The sequence below is a fragment of the Dromaius novaehollandiae genome, chromosome 2 (genome assembly GCF_036370855.1).
Source record: "Dromaius novaehollandiae isolate bDroNov1 chromosome 2, bDroNov1.hap1, whole genome shotgun sequence".
In the NCBI taxonomy this organism is placed as follows: domain Eukaryota; kingdom Metazoa; phylum Chordata; class Aves; order Casuariiformes; family Dromaiidae; genus Dromaius; species Dromaius novaehollandiae.
In genome coordinates this window covers 41,566,492-41,588,562 of record NC_088099.1, presented here as the reverse complement: position 1 = coordinate 41,588,562, position 22,071 = coordinate 41,566,492, and the positions used below count along the sequence as shown (strand labels likewise).

At 39.2% G+C, this 22,071-nt stretch overlaps 1 protein-coding gene across 1 annotated transcript in view; it reads left to right on the top strand.

Moving 5' to 3' along the window:
* The window catches only part of HDAC9 (histone deacetylase 9), a 306,119-nt gene that overhangs the window by 112,927 nt on the left and 171,121 nt on the right, over positions 1 to 22,071 (top strand). Inside the window, exon 12 of the mRNA XM_064506335.1 lies at positions 1,275 to 1,544. Coding sequence (XP_064362405.1) covers positions 1,275 to 1,544 — 270 coding nt within the window. The remainder of the gene's footprint in view (positions 1 to 1,274; positions 1,545 to 22,071) is intronic.

Below are 22,071 nucleotides of genomic sequence, written 5' to 3'. Positions count from 1 at the left end.
CGTGAAGGAGATGTGTTGTGATTTGCCAGTTACTACAGAAATGGAAAAGGATTTTTGCTTTTTCCTTTTTAGTAAGCCATTTTGCTCCCCTTACCTCCAAAATGAGGGATTTCTGTGACTGAAGCCTGTAGACTTCCACTGTGGATATTAGCCTTAAGCATCAGAGCATCACCTGGAACTGCACAAACAGATCTTCCAGCTCTTGCTGCTGGCTTTGTGCGAGTTCCTGTATTTGGCTGTAGGCTCTGGCTCTTAGTTCACATGACAAACCTGCCCTGCACTGGGGCAGCATTTTTCCATATGCATTAGCAAACAGAATGAAGCAAAGAACTACGACATCCATGGTTTGTGCCAAAATAGCTACTCAAACAATCCAGTAACTCAGCATATATCACTAGCTAAAACTCAGTTTGAAAGACTTCACAGCTGGGGGGAGGCACAGGAGGGAGAAGAAGGGAAGAATACAAGTATAATCGTAAAAGATGCTTTTTCCCTCTCAGTATATTTGACCTTGGTGATACAAATCTTTTTTTACTTGAAATCAAGGCTAGGGGGCAGGTGAATAAATGATAATTTCTCACTTGATCCTGCAGATGCTTAGGCGTGTGTTTGATTTATGTCTCTTTCAGCAGGGCAGAGGGTGACTTTTTTTGGATTACATTTGCTGAATCTTAAATAGGAAAGCATAAACTATATTTGACTGCACGATCGAGGCATGTGGCACCTCAGCAAAGCTTTATACTAGCAGTTACCTGTGTAAAAACACTATTGTCTGGGTAGCTGTGTTATATCACTACAGCTGAAAGAGATACCTGTGTATGACAAAAGTTGTAGTCTTCCCAGGGAGCCTCTTTGTGCCACATGAGGGATGACAACACCAGCTCCTTGTCACCACTTCTTTGCTGGACATTAGTGCCTTCAGGCTTTAATTGGTAGAGAAGCTCGTGTGAACACTCCCTAATTTCTTTATAGCAAAATTGTAACCATATTACTTACTCATTGTGACTGATGTGTAATGATTTTTCATTTTTCTGCCTTATTGCTAGTTTAGTATTGTTGTATAGCACTCTCTACGTATATGGTATTTTCTGCTGCAGGCTAACAAGTGAGTTTTTGTTTAACCGTGTTTCTTTTTTTCCTATACATTAGTTTGTTAGAGGGGCGTAGCTACCTGCTTTTATTGTGGAAGCTTGATTTTTATCAGTGCAAATCTAGTAATTCTCAGTGTTTGCCATCAGCAAAAACAGTAACTGTTGCCTTCCTCCTCCTTCCAGATGCTCTCCAAGTCCATTGAGCAGCTAAAGCAGCCTGGCAGTCACCTGGAGGAAGCTGAAGAAGAGCTGCATGGAGATCCCTCAATGCAGGAAGAAGGAGCTCCTGCTAGTGGTGCCAGCATTAGGGCTGAGAGCAGCAGTGCTGGTGCGGATGACAGAATAGGACAGCAGGTGGGGGCTGTGAAAGTCAAAGAGGAGCCGCCCGACAGTGATGAGGATATTCAAACCCAGCAAATGGAATCTGGGGAGCAAGCTGCTTTTATGCAACAGGTAATAGGCAAAGATTTAGCTCCAGGATTTGTCATTAAGGTTATTATCTGAACATCACATGCATTTTCTAGGCTTTGATAAGCAATTGTGTTTTGATTCACTGAACTAGCAAATCCCAGTTTATTGTTCAAGGAATTTAACAGCGGCAGAGGTGTTGTATGCACACTTAAAACCATAGTGAAGCTCTTCCTTAAGGCCACTAGTTGAGAGAAATACCTGTTGCAGTCAATTACTCTATCTAAATCTTTGCATAATAAATAGAATATGTCTTAGGCCAGGATTGTCATGACATCGCTTAGTTCTAGTGAAACGGAACTTGTATCACCTAGCTTGTTGAGATCAGCAATTCTTGGAGTTAGTTTCCAGACCTGACTGATGAAACAGTCTTGTTCTCTGATTTTGAATCCTCTGACTTTTGCTTTCATCTATCTGTATATAATGTATCATACTGTAGTCTTGAACACTGTTAACAATAGGGTATTTTCTCCCCAGTAGACAGGTACTGACTGCTATATCAGTGGTCCTGGGCTCGTGTATAAAGTATAATTTAGAGAAGACTAGAAATACAAGGTGGATGTAAAGATGCAAAGCAAGGCACTGTTTAAAAATTGCATTGTTTTCTTTTTTGCACTGCTTAGTTTATTTTTCATTCTGTCTTATTTGATGATACTGTCCACAGAGACATCCTCAAATGAAGCAGATGCAAATACTGGCGAGGAGCAAAATGCAGCATTAGGTTCCAATCAGATACTATGATACTGCAGGAAAAGCACAGAACTATTATTATTATCTGATATGCAATCACTTGTTTATTTTTTTAAATAAAGATTAATCGTACAATATTGCATAATCTTTATTGCTAGGTCTCATGGACATATTCTAAAATAATGACTGCATATAAAATGCCAGCTTGGCAAAAGGAAAACGCAGATCGTTGCAGAGCATTTTGCGAATGCTGGGAAGCAAAGTGCAGTGGGACAGCGTGCATTTTCAGAAAGCTGGGGTCCGTTCGGTTGCTGGGAAATCAGACAGAGCAATGCCGGGTGCCGTGGAAGGCACTGTTTGTTTAAGTGGCTGCTTTGTCAGGTCCCTGCTGTTCTCCTGCAGAAAAGTGATTCTGCGAGGGGGAGCAGGAAATGCCTTATGGAAACAGGAAGCCCAAGTGATTCATGTGCTGAGGAATGTAAGGCAGGGGGACCGGCTAGTGTTCGCTCTGTTTTTAAAGGCACTCTATGAATTGATTTATTGTCAAAGAAAATAACAAAGCAAGTAGGGAAATTGTTAAGGAAGCTTTCCAGTGAAACATTTCCTTCATATTCCCTTTTGATATGTTTACCTTGTTTTATAGGTTTACTTTTGTTAAGCTAGTTAAAGATTCATTGTATTAAGACCCCTTTAATATGGATAATCCCAAACTGACCTGGAATCCTTGTCAGTTTTTTTTCTATTAAAAATATTTATATTTCTAAAGCTAAGGTATTTTAAGGTGCAGTATCCTGTTTCAAAAGAGATAGCTGTTTTGCCAAATGTAGAAATTGTTCTACTATACGTTATTAGCATGTGTTGTTTACATTTTGCTCTAATATTATTAAATCTCTCATAAAATGTTACAACTTCTAAAGATACATTATCCTTTTTATTAAAAAGATCTCCAAACAAATTAAATGACTAAATAGTCACTATAAAATGAAAGGCTTCCTGCAACATTAGATCATCTTTTGTAGGAAAGATTTATTAATTGACAAAGTGCAGGTGTTTTTTATGTGTACTTCGTATTTTAATAATAATCTTTCGCCATCTTGGATTGAAAAATCACATTCACTTTCAAAAGAGTGAAGCATATGTAGAGATGAAAGTATATATTTTTCCCATTCTGTATAATTTTACTTTTTTTTGAAACCTAACTTCAGCCTTGTCAAAAAGGGATGGTGCATCTTTTAAGATACATTTTATTTGGGGAGGAACTTGCAAATGAGAAGACTTTTGTACGATATCACTTCAAAGACATGTATTCACAAAGGACAAAAGATATTTTTATAATGTCATTCAGGTGACAAACCCTAGTACATTAGTGGACTTTAACTTCAGAATCTTTCAAATTTGGATAAAATTAAAGTAAAGAAACTACCTGGAACCAGTGAAAAGGAAAACTGGGTGTAAACAACCACATTTCTAATTGATAATTGTCTCTTACATTTTAAATCTACTGTATTTATTATAATTTACACCCTTAGAGGTGATCTCTTGTTTTGTGTTGTAAATATATTCTGTTTGTATGTTCCCTTTTTTGCCTTCTGATATAAGTCTCTTCCTTTCTCAAATAAAGTTTTTTTTTAAAAGATCCCCTTTCAGATATTTGACTTTGTGTAAAGTTGATAACTTAGTTGTGCTTTTGCTTTTGTATAACTAAATGTGTATGCTACACATTATTGAAACAACTGAAGTTTTCAGGAGCAAGGTTTTTATTACACTATTTTTACAATGATTACACAAAGTCTATTTTTGGTCTCTTGTTTTATCCTACATCAACCATTATGAGTTTTAGTGAATGTGGAAATACTATTGATGCATGCTCATTTTCCCATCGTGGCATTTGTCTTGACCATGTGATCATAAATACTACCATTTGGGAAAGATAAAGGTGAATCCCGAGTTCTTGGCTCCTAATTATCCAAAATTTGGATGAACTGAAATCATTTGCATCACATTTCTAAAGTCCATCGAGAACCCAAAAAGTATTCATCTGAAACTGAGCTCCCCTGTTTGATATTCTTCAAGACCTTTGCAAAACTAGAGGCCACCTATAAATATGCTGGGGAGGGGGGAACCACAAACTTTGCAGACTTTAAAGCAGTTATAGAAGAAAGAGTCAAATCCTACCTCAGAGAAGCACCTAAGTATATCCTCAAAGATGTTAAATGCTCTCCTGGTTTGCGGCATTTCCTGAACTTTGCTTCAGCTTTACAGAGAGAAACATAGTTTGTATATACATGACCATCTCTATTACTACCACAAGAGTTCAGAAAATTGTTGCATTCTATCTAATCCTTTTAACTGTTCATTTAAATTGCATTGGCTCTTAACTACTTTGATTCTGGTAGCATTTTGACTAAAATAAAATGCTTTTAGCCACATGAACATGTAAGAATATGTATTTCTGTAAAAACAATGAAATTATTTTCAGCTGTAGAACAGCAAAAAAAAGTTTTATCACTAACACATGAAAATTACTAGATAAAAAAGTCAAGTTTTAGCTTAGCAAAGCTTAAGTAGCATTAACAGTAAAACATTCTACTACTTGCCCTATAGATTATTACATATTTGGAATCTGGTGTCTGTAAATTCTCTTACCAAGAGTGATTTTATTGAGATGTCTTTTGTTCAATTACTCATGTCAGAGTTAGAAGAGCAGCCTTAAATATTTTCAGTTTTCAAAATTCCTGTCTTGGAGGCTATATCTATTTTTTTTCTAAATTATTTATTTACCATGCATCAGAGCACCCACATTGAATAAAATAATCATAATCTGATACAATCCACAAGTCACATTTTTTCCAGGAGTCATAGGCATCTTTTTTGGAACAGCAAGTGCTTATTTCTCCCTGTTGTCCAAAAAATAAAACTAGTGTAGGTGCCAGTTTAGAATTTTGCTAAGAAATTTACTTAGAGTTTACATTTACTACTAAATGAGGGAAAAAGCTTGATAATATTTATATATTCAAGATTTTATTCAAGATAATATTTATATATTCAGTTCATTCCTGGACTGTAGTTACTATAACATTAGCCTTCCCCCCCCCCCCCCCCATCTTCTGGCATTAACAAAACAGGATTAAAAGCTGAATTCCTCAGCAAAGCAGGAGCTTTTTAGACACTACCACCACTCATCTTTTCTATTCAACAATTCATTCATGCACTATTTCCATTCCGTCGTCATCATCATCAGGATTTCTAAGATTCCTTGTTGCTTAATCCAGCTATACCCTGTTTTTGTCTTCACTGGCATTCTAAGGTAAAATTTATAAACATTAGTCCTAAGGACCAATCTAAAAATGTTTACTTATTTCTCCCCCTTATGAACACTTTACAATTTGCAGCCAGAATTAGTTAAGCCAAGTTAATTTCCTTATTGTATTCTGTCCCACTAGCAGCATGTCCTACTTATCCACTTAAGGGATGTTTGTTTGCTTTTCATTTATTTGTTTAGTTTCTGATTTCCTTATGCAATTCTCATCATCTGGGTGGTAGCGGTACCTCATTTCTCAGTGGAGTATTATAGATCAGAACATTATATGCTGAATTATTCCTCAGGCAAACAGATCATCATCATGGATAAAATTATCTTCTGTATTTTTCTAGTGCAATCCACTGTTTTTTGTGGGATTTACCATTGCATGTGAAAGACTTTGTGCTTTGCATCTTTTCTCTCATTTTAACTGAGCCTAATTTAGAATTAGAAAAAAAAGAAAGAAAAAAAAAAATTGGGCCAAAATGCATAGCTAATGAAAAGGCTGAGCAGTAGAGACTCTTGGGGTCTGGGCCCCCTTCACTTACTTATATGCACAAACAGAACTGGGAAAGGGAATCTTTTTTAGCATATCCAGGTTTCTAATCCCCATTTGCTGAGCTCAAGTGTCAGGCTCCTTTTGCTTATTTTGATTCTGGCCCCATAACTAATGTAGCCTGTAGTGGCTATCTCCCCATTCTGCATGCAGGCACACTGAGCTCTTGGAGACCCAGGGGCTGCCTCAGCATCAGCTGAGGGTGAAAAGGGTACTAGCTTGGTAACTTGCAATCATTCTTCAGCAACACCTAATTCTTTATTATGGCTACGTGGGGACCTTAGTAACTAGAGTTGTTTTGATAGACCAGATACTTATTGTAAGTGGTTCAGTGCCTTAATTAGCTGATTAAATGAGATGGTTTGAATTCAGCTGGGGGGGTGGGCGGGGCTTCCTAGCATTTGTTTTAATCTTTCATAGCTGTCTTAAATTAGCTGTATGTAGCCCTGAAACATAAGGGCTGTTTGGAAGATGCTCTCTTCAGTGTGCCCTCTGCACGTTTGGGCCTTCCAAGCTAACAGCACGGTACGTTTTTGGCCTTAGAGTGCTGGGTCTTCCGACCCAGAAGGACAGGTGAGATGGAAGTCTAATTTTTGAACACTGTCAGACTTCTAAGGAAACATTCCATTTCCTCTCCTCCCTCCACAAATGAGAAAGTAACAACAGTCCCATAACATACTAGCTTAATTTACCTTCTTTTTTCTAGGCTACCTTAGTTATCTCCTTTGACTGTGCAGAAAGTAAGAGAGGCAGTAACCTTGTACTGCTCTGCCCTTCTTCAGTTCCATCAGTACACAGTCCCAGAACAACACCTGACTAATATAAGCTGGCATTATGATTTTTGAATCAAATTTGAGCCATAGACTATCCCCAGAATGAGGAAAGGGGATCCAAGAAGCATGTGAAAATTTTTGATTCATCTACATGGGGGAAGCCCCATCTGAATATTTAGATAGCTTTCCGTCTTCTTTACTCTTGAGGTTCGGTCCATCTGTATCATGCTTTTAACTGTGATAGTCAAAAATGTAGATCTATAGCAAATGCTACAGGCAGAATAATTCTTTTCTTTATGTTGCTTCTATGTGAGAGTGCATCAGAATGAAAATTTTTCCAAGTAATTTTCCTTTTCTAGTTGGATTCGAAAACAATCAAGATTTTATGATCATATCAAATTCACTTTCCTATGAATGCCAAGGAGCTTGTTATTTTCATTTGCCTCACCTATTGGCTTTTGCAACTGACGGTTTACAACAAGGTTTATTTTGTTACATAATGAAATTGAGAACTGATTTATTTGAGCAACCATATGGCATTATGAAGTGACAAATTATTTCACTTCACGGATACTTGCATTGAATAATGTTCATACTGCTTTTATTTTTTGACCCAAAATTTTGTTATGCTTGTTTTCTTCCTTCAGATATTTGAGGTATAGCACCTTGATTACTGTTACTAGTCCCTTCTGTCAGGGAAAGCAGCATGTAAGGAGACCTCTGAGGCAACACTGGGCAAAATTCCGTAATCAGGGATACATAACTAGCATGAGTTGAAAGTTTCTAAGTCCACAGCCTAGTAATTATCACTTCACATTTTGACAGTCAGCTGATATTACTTTCATACCATTAGGCAATTCATCATTTCCTGTATCAGACAGTATGATTTTTTTATTATTGTCATTGAAGAGGATTATGTGTTCTTGGAAAGCTGCTTTGTTAGATGCTTCGTTTTTGGAAGAATTCTCTTTTGACCTCTGAATGTTTCTCTCTCTCTCCCTCTGTCACATACACACACACGTTTTCATTTTCTTCCTTCCCTTAAAATATGTGTGTGAATAACTGTGTCCTCAGTATACTGCTGACTAAACCTTAATAAAGCTCTGTTGTTTAATGTCCTGGAAGAGAAGCCCAGCCTGAATACCTTTGAGACGTAGGTGCTCTAATGTAGAAAGCAGTACATAATCTGTCTCCTCTCATGTTCTGGCCTGTGACCTTTGGATCCCCAGGAGACCAAGGAGGTCTTTCTGTTCGTTTTGCCTGTATTTCCTCAGCAAAGGAGCTTGTGGAAAGTACAGCTATGACATTACAGCAAGGCAGCAATTGTGAGGGCTAAGGAGCCTTCGCTCGGGTTCACTGTAAAGAAGCTTGTGAAACATGGAGGGTTCAGTTAGTCTCCAGGCCTTTCCTTAGTCTTTTGATTTTGCACCCATCAAGAAGAGCGCTGCAGGATTTTGAGGCGGCAGTTGGCAGATTTTTAAACCAGATCCCTTTTACAGTGCATTTAGCAGACCCAAAATGGGCACTGGGCAGAAGGAACATCCTGCTGTTGGGAAATGCACTCCTCCTATGCCCAGAAGGATGGATACCTACTGAGAAGGCTAATCATTCTTCTTCCTAGATCATTTTCCTAGATCTTGCTTTACCGAAAATACAAGTTTAAGAGCTATGCCAAAGCCAGCTACCTGACGGCACACAGAGACAAATGGTGATCAAGATCCCTTCAATTCTCACCCGTTTTGATCCATTTTTGAAACCTTGCCTTAGGACGTCAAAGGCTCCAAAGCCTAACAACATATCTCTTGATATCTCCCTTTCTTTTCAGAACATCTTTGTTCTCATTTTTATAGGTCTTTTGTCATAGTTTCTGGTTAGTTCCCCCACTTTAATAAACTAGATCAGTTTCTGTGTAGCTTTTAGTTTTCTGAAGCTACTGACTTTCTACAGAGATCCTCAAAGCTGTCTCTGTTGATATTTCTGACTGAAAAATAAAAGTAGCAACACTAATACAGGTGTCACCGCCACAGGCTCAACCCAGGGATACCTCACTTGAATAGCTCAGATCTGGCCGTTTCTGGAGGAGAGTAGGCCTTGTTAGGGCTAGTGATTTCAGTTAAAATACATGCAGCATTGCTTTTTGTGCTCTCTGAAAGAGACTGTTTTCATAAAACTTTCCAGCCCTTGCAGGAAGGCTAGGAGAACACAAACACTGGCAAAGCAGGACTAGCAAGAGGAAAGGGAAAGGAACGAGACTTCATTTCTTCAGCGAGAGACTAAGAATGAACGTGGAGACTTATTTATCTGTGTTGATGGATAACAAACTGACCAGGCAGACTGCTCAGAGCACCAGTGCTGTCTCTCCTTTTTACATATTTTCCCAAGTCCTCTCTGAGAAGCTTGAATTGAATGCTCTCAAGTCAGGTACTGTCACTTTTATAGTAGCTTAGACCCTCATGTGAAATAAATAATCCTCTCTTTCACCCCCATTGCCCCTTTCCCTCAAGAAAAAAAACCCAACACACATTAAATCCGTTTCATTTTTGAGTTGTGTGGGTTTGCAAGAATCAGTGTGATTCAGCGAGAAGATAAGCCAGGGATGGCTTGATCAGACAGGACTTTTGCACTGTGCAGTTAACACCCTGAAGCCCATGCGCATGGTCAGCTCATGCCAGGTTGCACCCTCTGGGTCCGGTTCTGTGAAAGACCCAGTCACTGCACTCTTGAACCTCACACTGCTTCACTGGCAAGTGGCTACAGCAGCCATCGAACACCGAGACTTTTTCAGGCAGTGAAGTCTGCTTGTATAAAGCATACTCAGAGAACAAGCAGAAGGTTCTCCTCTGGGGGATGCCTGAGCCACCAGAGCACTGCATTCATGAAGCTGGTGTTGTAAAGGTTTGCTTCAGTTGGTCACCACAAAGAAAAAGTTTCATAGCACAGTTTCCATCATATATTTGGGTTTCAGTAACCAATCCTGGAGGCCATGAATAAGTGGTTCACTTAAGCCTGAAAGGATGAATTTATCTGGAAAATTATACGACGAAATAAATGTGTGGTTCTCTTTCTTGCTATTGTGGTCACCTGCACATTTAGTATCATTGCAAAAGGCTGAGTATTGTCTTACAGCCAGATATGGCATGTTACAGAGACGGAAAAATGTTTTGAAGGTTTTTACATCTTCTTAACAGGATCAACACTACTGTGTCTACTTGCTCTTCTTCTGGGTGATTATTTCAGCTAGGGGCTAAGAGTGTCAGAAGAAAAAACACTTAACACTTGATGCATAGCAAGTTATTATCTATGTGGTGCTGATATTTCTCAGTTTTTCCTTCTCCTGCTTTAATATGAATGTTAAATAAATGAAAAGAAAAAGAATTTTCAGGTGAGACGTTTGGAAATGGAGGTAGAGTTATAACACCACATAGGACAAGTCAGGAAGGAGCGACACAATCCCATTGAGGTTGGTTGCATTCAGCCTGCAGAATCCTGTAAATGCAACAGTAACTTCTGTCAAGAAGGACCAATATAGGTGTATTTCACTCTTCTATGCTATAAAAGCTTCATTCATTGGAATAAGTCCGTGGGCCCAACAAACCCAGCAGATTCAAGCCTCACAGCTGACTGCACAGCCTAGATATTCTGTGGAAAATTAGAAGCTGAAAAATACTCATCTCACACCTGGCCTGCTACCAGAACAGACTCAGTACTTGCCTAAGCTCCTTCTCTGCAGCTCGCTGTTGCAATGCTGTTGCATCACTAGTGAACAACTATCTCCCCTACTGCTGCCGTCAGAAACGGCTGCCATACTTCATCCCTGTGTTGAGTAGTTTCTGAGAAGTGCTGTACTGGAGGGGGCACTGAGGGTTTAAAAAAATAGATCTTTGGAATACAGAATAGGATGGATACTTTCAGGGACCAGGACAGGAAAAACAAAACTCTATAAATCTTTTGGCCTGAGCAATTCACCAGGGACAAGATTAGTTTCTTCAATATCAGCATAAGCCACTGGACTGAAATTCACTTGCTTTGATAGCTCTACATGCATTATAAGGGCAAAGAGATGCTATTGAGTTCATTCTATAGGCATAATTTCCTCTGGGCCACTGAGCAGTTGTGGAGGTTCACAGGGAAATAGACTCCTTGCAGAACATAGCTTGTTTTCCTCAATGGGGTGATGCTGAAGAAACACCAGAGTGTGAAAATCACAGAGTAGCTTTCCAAGAATATATTTGGCAGAGTAGCAGTTATGCCGGGAGCTGCCATTGCCTTTCCCTGCTCCTGTGAGCAGCTCCCGGCTAGCAGCCCCCGGCCCTTTGCCTGGCCCGGCCCCAGCGGCTGGCTGCTGCTCAGCAGAGCCTCCTCCCGCACAGTGCTCTGAATTCGCCCCCTTCTGCATATGGGGAGGCAAGCGGTGCTGCAAAAAGGAGACTGCTTTAGAAAGGCCACGAGCCTTTAGTTACTGCTGCTTCGGCTTGGATGGACCTGCCTCTCACTGCAAGGGAGGGAGCGGGGAGGGAGCCCGGAGCCGGCCTCGAGCGGGGGCCGGAGTCGCAGATGGGTTTCCTCGGTTAGGTGCTTCTGTGGGAAGTAACAGGGGGGCTGGAGGGGAGGAAGAAGTAGTCATGACACGTCTTACGAGACATCTTGAAGTGAGGCTGGAGAACCCGCACTTGGGTCGGAGAGCAGCTGCCTCGCAGCTCAGTCTCCTTCCGATACAGCGGCGCTGCTTCAGCCACAGCATACGGCTTTTTCTTGCTGCCTAGGTTCAGGCAAAGAGCTTGCTCTGCGCCTTTTTTCATTTTCTAGCAGACAAGATTGTAATGAGGCATTAATTGCTCTGCTTTTTAACTGATGATTTTAACACATTTTATAGGTTGTTCAGACCAAACAATTTGAACCAAAATTCACTGCAGCTTTCAGGGAATAGAAGTGAGGGATCAGAGAGTTAAGAAAAACATTGTTCAGAAAAAAAGAAAGTTCTGCCAGCTTTACTGCTTATAGCCGCTACAAACATGAGATGCTGATTTTCACATTCCTGTGATTGTTGTCTCCTTTAATTACCTTAGATTCACTGTTAAACAAGAATTTTCCAGATCAAATAATGGAGATTAGTTAGTAAAGAGAACATCCAAAGGAGTAGAAGGAAAAAAAACCCCAACCCTTAAGTCTCCATATTTATGACATCTTGAATCTCACTTTAATAATTTGAGAAATATTATAATAACTAGAGATTGTGCCAAGAATAGCAACATTCTATCGTCTTTGTTATACTACTTATTAAACATAATTTACATTTATTTTTCCAGCTGGAAGATTGTACTTTGATTTCATTGTATAATTATCAATTATTAAACTTAACACTTTAGTTTAGTGCTGGACCTGAAATCAGAAGCACTGAGGTTTCTGTTATCTCTTGTTTCAGCATTCTGGGTTAAGGAAACAGATAAAGCAAAAGATGAAATATCTAAAATAGTCAGGAAATTATCCCGTGCATATTCTACCAGAAAGAAGCATACAGTTTTAATTAACTTTCAAGAACAGGTTTGCATGTGCTGAGAAGGGTTTTTTTACCATGCAAAGAAACATAACAAAACAAAACCACCAGTGATTTAATTTGGCATCTTCAACTAGTGGAAGGTTAGTTGCAAATAGATTGGTAAGTGTTCTAGCTGATTTTAATAACTCAATGCTAAATAAAATCAAGGATGATAGATGATTCTACTGCCTGGCAATTCTTCTGATTGCATTATGGCATGGATAAACACATTGTATCTTGTAACACCTGGCCATGAAAACAAAAATCACATTCAAGTCATATTGCTGGGAAAAAGGAAATGAAACAAAAATGCTCTTTTAATACATCTGTGGAGCACTGAATTATTGCAAAAGACTGACAGAAATGTGTTAGAATTTCAATTTGTAAGATACTGAAGACATTTCTCTTAACTTCACTGTTGGGATCTTACTTTTTTTCCTCTGAATCAGATCAGCAGCACTATCCTTCCATGTAAACCTGGTAATGCTTCCTGAATATTCACATCCTGAGGGCATTTTGAGCTGCACCTTTAAAAATAAATAAGGAATGAACTTGTTTGGCATTTCAGACCAAGGACCAAAGCCAGGGAGCCTATTTAGTATGCTACTATATTCCCTTTAACTTTATTTTTGTGGGCATCACACATTTATAAAATGGTTATACATTTCCCTGAACCAATGTAATATAAAAGATTTACTGTTACAGTTTGTGTGTGGCCAGGCAATGGCATATGGAAAACATGCTTCCTGCTATTTAATTTAATTACTCTAATCACGTGCCAGCCCCAGGCATGTCATTCTGGACCTCTGAGGCTCTTTGTCTGTCAAAGAGATGGACAATATCTTGGCTTTGTTTAGTTGCTCTGCAGGCTGCAGATAAAACCACTGAAATACTGACTGTTTGTTTAACCAAAACTTTGCATTTTTACCATTTGGCTTTGATTTTTTGTTTTACAATGGAAGATGACATTTTGGCCTTGGTGAGCTGAAAAGGAAATATTAGGGATATGAAGAAGAACTGTCACTTTTCGGGGCTTACTAGATGAAAAAGAATACTCCAGCCTTCTGGTCAGAAATCAGCTTTGTTAGCAGAAACTTAAGATATGCATCACTGTTATTTTAGAGTTGCTGGTTAGGAAGGGCAGCTGGAAGAGCTCTATTTGTAACTGGTCCATTATAGTATGTTTAGTTCTTCATTCAGTGTTTCTGTAGATTTCAATTTCTTTAATAGATGAAATGGTAATAGATAAAAGTGTAACTCATTAAGACTCTATCTAGCAAGTAATCATACAGATAATGTTGGATTCAGGTGGAAGTTAGCTTTTGTATTAGCACCTTACCATGGTTTTTGTGTCAGAAGTACCTGCAAATTAGAGCTTTAATGCAAGTCTTTTGACAAAAATCTAGAACAGACTACAGTACTTCATTCATATTTTAAACGCAGTTCTGGAAAGAAATTAATCACACAGTTAGCACTGAATTAGTGAGACACAAAGAAACAAAATTGATTTCATCTAAGTTGCAGCGTACAGCAATGCACAAATTAAAAGAATTGTAAATAATACATACTGAATCACAGTTCCTGTCCCATTTAGCTTTGAACTAACCACTAGATGACACTACTTCCCACTTACTTAACAGGTGTGGGAATATGCATGCTCCCATCTCTCCATATACTGGTTCATATATTTACATGCTTCTCAACCAAAGAACTTCAAACAAAACATTGTAGAGGAATTGCCTGGACATCTATACATTTTGGTGGACCTTTTATTTTGTGTACATACATATAGATATTCAGGTGTGAACATGAATGTATGCACAAGCATTTCAAGCAGCATGCATGCATCTTTGCATGATTTATGGATAACGTAGATTATAACTCACTATGCAAGTCCTTAGGGTGTTGTAACTTAGCAAGTGTAGATGATAGCTCTACTTAAAAGAAACTAGAGGCATTCCAAGAAAAACTTGATAGGCTGGAGTCTGTGCAGAGCAACCCCCTCCACCACTGAAAAAAAAAAAAAAAAAAGAAAGAAAAAGAAAAGCTGGGGATAATAGATTGGCTTCTGTAGTGTGATACTGAGAAGACTGGGAATAGGGGAAAAAACAGAGGAGCTGGGCAAGAACAGGCAAATCAAGTCCAAAAATGACAAACTGGGAGGGGGAGGAGGAGAAGGACACAGAGGGGCTGTCCCGCATATCCATAAGGCTGCTACTCCTGCTGCTGCTGTGGTTTTTAAATTAGGAGCAATGAACCTTCCAGAAGGCTATGTGGAAAGAATACCACATTTTTCAAAGCCTGATTTGCAGAAGTTCAGAAGCTGCAGATCACTTGAAAAAACATCTCCTCCCCCTCCTAAACTTGCATTTACACTACTGAATTACACGCAAAAATGCATGAGTATATGGAATTGGAGTGCTAGTGCTTTCAGATACACTTTCATTTTTGCCTATGTTAACAGGCATCTTGCTTTATTAAGTTTGGGCCCAGTGGTTTATAATGCATTTGCTGTATATGTATTACAATTGTAATGCATATATTGTACGATAGACTCCATTTAAAGTGTGTGGCCATAGTAATGGCCATAGTAAAACATTTCTTTACAATCTGCCTGTCATCTAGTAGTGTGTTAGAGTACTATCCATAGTCAAAGCAAAATTAAGATTTCAGTTTTGTTTTAGTAATCTAAATTTGAAATATTAAAGATTGTCTTCATTTTGCATCTGATTTAAATCCTTTTCCCCAGTGATGTGACAACATGGGTTGGGTAAATCCTACTCCTGTGTCACACTAGCCAGCTAATTCCACACTCCTGTGAAAGGGGCCTTGCAAGTGGAGAAGGTGAGCCTCCTTGCCTTGACAGGATGCTTTACTCTGTTTACAGTTCACATTCTATGGCAACCCATTATTTTAGCATTATTTCTTCTGTTTTACTGCCAAGAGCTTCTTCTAAAGTGTGGTAGGTCCCCAAACTGGCAATCTGCAAGGCCTGGAGAGCAGTAGAAAGGTATTTCTTGCTTGTCTCATTTACGACAGGCTGATATAGCTATGTAGGAGTACAATACTAACAGCTCTAAAGAAAAGAGGTCTAAGATTCACAAGTAGTGTTTTACAGTTTCATTAAGCTTTCAGGAGCTCTCCACTTTTCCCTGGTCCCTCTAAGCAGCCTTGCGAGGTGCCTAACCTCACTGGCTACGCAGAAGACCCTGAATCTCTGCTGAAGGGCTGTGCTGCCTATGGGGATGTCTCCCTTGGCGGCAGTGGCTGTCAGGATCAGTCCTTCTCTCTCCTCCTTGCCATCCCAACGCAATTTGGGATTTCCTTACAGAAGCTTTCCAAAGCTGGAAGAAAAAAGCACAAGCTTTTCCAGGCGTGCAATATGAAGTCAACATAGTGCTTATATAGCTCTTGAGTAGCAAGCAAGTTATTTCTGCTAATGTTTCATTTTTATTGTGACAGGTATGGCCTGAGAGATACAAATTAAATTGCTGATTTGCTGATTTTGAAGAAACTACATTTACTTAATGGTATCAGCTTTGCTCCATCTGTGCTACAGTTTAGTTAACTTTTTAGTTTCCTGTAGTTCTGTTGAATGTCCGGGAATTGTTTTTACAGATAAACTCTATCCCATTCGGAACAAAATTCTTCCATGTTACATCAACATAAGCCCATGGTCCCTATGAAAGAGCTGCATAGACACAACATCATATTTGCAAAATTATGTTCGAAGTCATTTGTCAATAAAAAGAGATATGCTTATCTCTTTGCGACCAACAGCTTAACCAGATACGTGTAAGAACTGAGATTTTCTGAGCAGTTTAAGTGTGTCCAAGTCCTGAGGAACAACACTGGCAGAAATCAAGACTACCTGAATTGCAGCCATAAGCAATGTAACCAAAGTCAAAGGTCTACTTTTATCCTGTGGCCTTAATATTTCGATAAGTTAATTTATTAGACAGTATGGATCTGAAGAGAAAATATGGGTAATTTTAAACATAAAATAAAGGAAAGGTTGAGAAATAACATGCTAGCCAGAGGTTCTGCTTGTCTATTAAAATGCTGTGTTGTATTTACTCTAAGCGAGTGTAACTACTTTTTCAGACCTTGATTTCCTCTACATATCTTGTGCTCTTTTATTTAGAAAGCACATTTATGGGAATAGCTTTTTTTCCCCACTGATTTTTTACCATTTCTTAAATTTGTCACTAAGATTTACTTGAGCCTCCCTTTGAAGATGGCTTATTAAGGGGAAAGGCTCCCCACCCTGTTTGTGACTAAGCACGAGCTGCAGGAAGGTTAGCTGGAGCATACAAAAGCAGAGCAAGATGAGAAAGCAGCAGATCCTCAGGTTTGAATCCGCGACGCACTGCAGGAAAAACAGCCTGCTGATGCCTATACTGTACGTGCAGGGACATGATCTGTCTCATTTTAGGCACACAGTGTGAGCTTTTATATTGTTTTTGAAGGGAGGACAAGTTTTAATTCACCTTTGTTCTCTCCTTCTGACACAAGGACCTCAACCTAAGCTACAGCGGTCCAAGGAAGGCAGTCTTTTGGGGCTAACCTCTTCCCTTCCTCAGGCCTGCGAGCCTTAGGAAGTAAGCAGCTTAGTAATACCTGCTACACTTGTGGAAAAGAAATTATGACTTAATGGCGTTTCACTCTTACCCTGTGGCAAAGGACTTCTTGTTAGCTGGATCTGAGACCTCAGCAGGAAAAAAAAAAAACAAACAAAAAAAACCCTTCCCCAAGTTAACTCAGAAGGCAGCAAAACTACCTCAAAGCAGGAGGCAATCGAATAGATCTGAACCAAATTCAGAAGGTGGAAAGTAACACACAGAGCTTTATATAGCCCTGGGGATGGAAATAAACTATTTGTAAACAAATACTTTAAACTGCTCCCTCCTCTCTCACTCTCTCACTCCCCTGCATTATCGAGGCAGTTCTAGCAGGCATTTTGGAGCAGTGCAAATGGTAACTGGGGTAACAGAGAGCAAGCAGAGCCTTTGGGGTAAAGCTGCCCTCTCACCTGCCTGGAATATATATGTGCCTTTGTCAACTGCAGTGAAAGCTCCACATATATACTTCCAGATCACTCCATTTGGATTATAAATGTCTTACTAAAACTTTTGTTTTTGTACTAAACTAGGATGTGAATAGTCTACCATCCAATGGATTATACTGAACTCTAACTTCTGATGCATATCACAGAGGAGGACTAATGCTAGGCTGCAGTTCAGAACATGCTTTCCACTGAACATGTACTAACGTAGTAGAAGAGTATTTTATTTTCAATATAGAGGGGAAAAAAACCCTTATACTGCACAGTTATTCAGGCAGTTATACTGTGGAGATGTTTTAAGGAGATATTCCTTTCCCATACCTTCAATCACATCAAGAATTGTTTTTAAGGTAACGTGAAGACAAAACCACTCTGGGTTAAACAAAGTCCTATGACAGTTCAATGAGATTTTGATCTCAATGGATATGAATTTGATCTGGCATTTTCAAGTTTATATTTCACCTAAGGCAGTAATGATGAGGTCCTTTTTTACATTAAATTATGTGTGGTGATGGTTTCTACAAATCATAGGATATGTTTTTGAGCTCACAAAGAATGCAAGAGACCACACAGGGAAGGAGAGAGAGAGGAAAAAAAGAGGGAAAAAAAAAGCAGAAGCAGGTCCAAGGAAGTAAAAGCTTCAAGTTTGCTAGAAGGAAGCACTTTAAGAATTTTGAGAAATAAAAAATGGGTCTATACAAAGCTAAGTCTGCAAAATGTGTTACACCTACAGTACAATCCCTTTCTAGCAGCTGATCGTTTTACTAAAATTGTTGTAATAACTAGTTTTACGCACTTGAGGTAGTGAGTAGTGTCCAAGGCAAAAGATTTACGGCTTGCTCTGGGTATAATGGTATGAGAAGAACTGGCTGCCAAATGGGACTGTGATTTGAATAGGGCGCCTTTGGTTTGGTAGGTAGTGTATTTGTTCTGTGGCTGGAGTTCACTAGAAGTTGTTTGATGCGCAGGCCAACGATAACTGTCTTGGGAGAGGGAGAAACCCAAATCCTCCAAGTTTCAAGGAGAGAACATAATGAAATACTTGAGTATGTGGAAAAAAAGAAGATGACAAACTACATGGCAACATAAAGTAGATCAATTCATGGGGCAGTTTAGGGTTTATCACTTTAAAAAAAAATTATTGACTCCCGAATCATAGTAATTCTTAGTATTAAATGGACCTCTTTTGACAACTATGCTGCTTGAGAAGAGGAGACAGCAGTTTTGGAACAGAGCCCCAAGCCTTAGAAACAACACTGCGGGTTTGGCTCCACTTCCAGTATTGTTGCCTAGTTTTAAAACTTTTCAGCAGGACTTCACTCCAATCTAGTGACCAGTGTGGAGTAGATTAAAACAGTGTTTTCCCAAGTGTCTAATCTTGCTTCAGCATCAGAATATAAACAGCAGCAAAGCATCTTGAATGTCTGGAGATTCTTAAGAGCAAGCCTGCAATCCACCTTTGGTTAGCTTTAGCAGTACCTTCAACTCCAGGGTATAACCTGGATTATTCAAAGTTCTTCAGAAGTTCTGACATTTCTTCTCTGACCTAAAGCTTTATCTTTGCACTCTGACTGCAGCTCCCAGCTTGCCTGGGAGAATGGTGTTATACATCTAACATCTTATCCTCCAAACCACTTGCTGAATGGACTCTTTCAGGCTTGCTTTTTATTTTTATGGGGTTAGTTTTTGGAGGAGCTGTGTCTGTATTCTTATTTTTTTGCTCAATATTCTTGCTGCTATTTTGACACTCCTGAAATTGAGAAATATCTTTATATTTATGAGCTGGCTTCAGTCCTTCCAAGAGGCAAGCCACTGAGAGACACTGATTGAAAGTTTGCTAATCTGTTTGCATACCTTTACCAGAATGAGAGAGAGGCCAGTCAAACGCAGATTGAATTCTTGTCAAGTTGTTAACCAGCAAATTCCTTAATTGCTGCTGGATTTGGCACTTGCTGGATTTGGTACTTGAGGACATCAAGAGATTTGATTATATATCATTTAAAAATATTTCATGGTCTGTGAGTGAGGATGATATTAAACTCCATTAGGATATGTAATAGATTCCAAGTCACTGATGATAAAGGAGGAATCTGAACAGAAGGGACAATAGTAAAAATTTTGGTAGAAAATTACAGAGTATGCATAGAAATGAAGAGGGACTAGTTTAGACATTAGGCCTGCTTGAACCCAATTCTGGTCATTCATCATTTCTGTATATACAAACCTCTGTATGGTAATTTTAAGATTTAAAACCACTGATGTACTTAGACACTAATTTTGGACACGCCTACATGCCTATGTGTACGTGCATGACTTCTTCAAAGGTTCACGCAAGTAAAATACAAGTGTTCTCTGCCATCTAATGAAAAATATTTCAGCATTTACTTAATATTTGTGTAAGCAAAAAAAAGAAGAAAGAAAGAAAGAAAGAAAAAGCTTACGTGTATCACAAGAGTCCATATAATTAATGATGGAGAGCAAAGCCCAAACAGTCCTCTTAAGTGGTATGGGATGTGGCAGAATCTCTAAGTCACTTTGTATACTCCAGGATTATTTTATACTTCTCTGTGTATTAAAGGATGAAGTGTTTGTTGAAGCAAAAAGCAACAACAACATAAAGCATATGTAAAATTCCTAGTTTTCTGTAATACAAGGCTTGAAGTGAGGGTGCGTTGAACACAAATGAGAAATTTCAACGATATTTTGAATATATTACAAATTAAAATGAGCACATTTATTGTATGTCACTGCTGCCTTTTCTTGAGTTAGTTAGGTCAGAACCAAAAAATATAGGGACTGTAGTAAGTAGCATAATATAAAATTATATGTTGATTTTTCCATGGGCTATTAATATCTTGTTACTGTCAGACTGTACTGGTTGGTGGTTTCTGGCTTAGTGGTGTTTGGCTTGTAGGTAAAGGGAAAAAAAAAAAAAAAAAAGAAAGAAATAGACCACCTCCAGTACAAATACTGACCTCCAACTGCTATTTTATGTAACTTATTTTTGGTTATTTCCAAATTTTTACCTTCAGTGTTAGCTGGAGACAGTGTTATACCTTCTTTGCTTGTGTAAATATTTTTGTGCATGCACAAAAAACATCTGCAGAAATACTTTAATCTCACTTACAGGTTTCACTAGTGTCCGGATGAAGACTCTTTTGGATACAGGGTGGGATTCCAACACACATTCTAGTGGCAACGTAGTCAAAGAGGTAGAATTGCCAGTGAGAGTGGGAGAAGAATTTTCTCCAGCAATTGGTCACATGAGAGGGTGGGAAAAGCAGTGTAGGAGTGGTGCCTAGTATATTTTGCTAGGGCAGCACCTTTTAGACCCTCCTAAACACTGAGTCATGATCCAACCTTTTCTCCTTCTCCCCCCTTCAAAAATATTTTTTTCTTAAATATCTAGACATGAAGTGTCAAAGAAGTTCCATTTTTACATCTAGCACAAACTTGAATTTCCCTTTGCTTGCGAAATGCCTGGGAACTAGGCTGCTGAAAACATTATGATGCAGCTTGCAAAGGTGAGTGGCGTTCAGTTATTGACATAGGAGCTCAGCGAGGGACTGCCTTTGTGAGGGGGTGCTAATCAAACACAGAGCCTTTCGCCTTGGGGTCACTGGATCAAATCTGCCTCTTGTGCATAGTGACCAAAGTTTGCTACAATTTAAATTTTCAATGCCCTATATAAATTAAATATGTAGGAATTGGAGATGGAAAAGAGCTGTTACAGCTTGCAGCCTAGCCCCTTGCCAGTGCAGAACTGCTCTCTCTAGCATGTTTCCCGATTATAGGTTTTTCCAGTTCCCAGTGGGTCCAGTGCACATTGCAGAGCAGCTGATATTTTTAACTGATACCTCAGTTTAACTGGGTCCTGGAGAACCCCAGCACCAGACCTGAAGGCACAGGGGGGTGATGAGGGGGCCGCCGGCCAGGGAGTGCCACATACCCCCCTCCGCTGCCTGGCATGGACGAGCAAGCAAAAGCCCACTCCTACCTTGTGCAAAACATCCTATAGCATGAGGGGACTACCCAATTTCGTTTTCACAGCCTCGCTTATCTCCCTTTAAAGTCCTACTAATGTCCCCTCCATAAGCAAACAGCTCTAGGTTATAATCTTGATTTGTAGGTCTGATGGACTAGTTCAGGTAGCTAAAGGAAAGGGCAGCTATTAGTTCAGGCATTGATACAGACTAAAATTTTGCCAAAGCTTGGAAGAGATCAGTACAGAGAAGCTTGGTTTGGGCTTCCTTCTGATTTAAATGAAAAGGCTTGAACCCTATTATCTTTTACAACTTCCATTTGCAAGTAATTAACTGAGTTGTAGAATCCCCATTATTAAGTGCTAGGAACTGCATACTGACAATATTAACGTTAGTCTTGTAAGGTATTTAATGACTACTACTGGCTATAGAGCTATAGATACACATGAGGTTTTCAGGCTCAGGAAAAAAAAAAAACAACAGTGGCCCATTTCAAAGTAATATAAACATGTCATAACTTAAACCAGTTTTCATTCTCTAGACAGCAGTCCAAGTGGGGCTACTTTAACTTACCCACCTTTGAGTGCCTCAAGGTGCAAGTTACAACA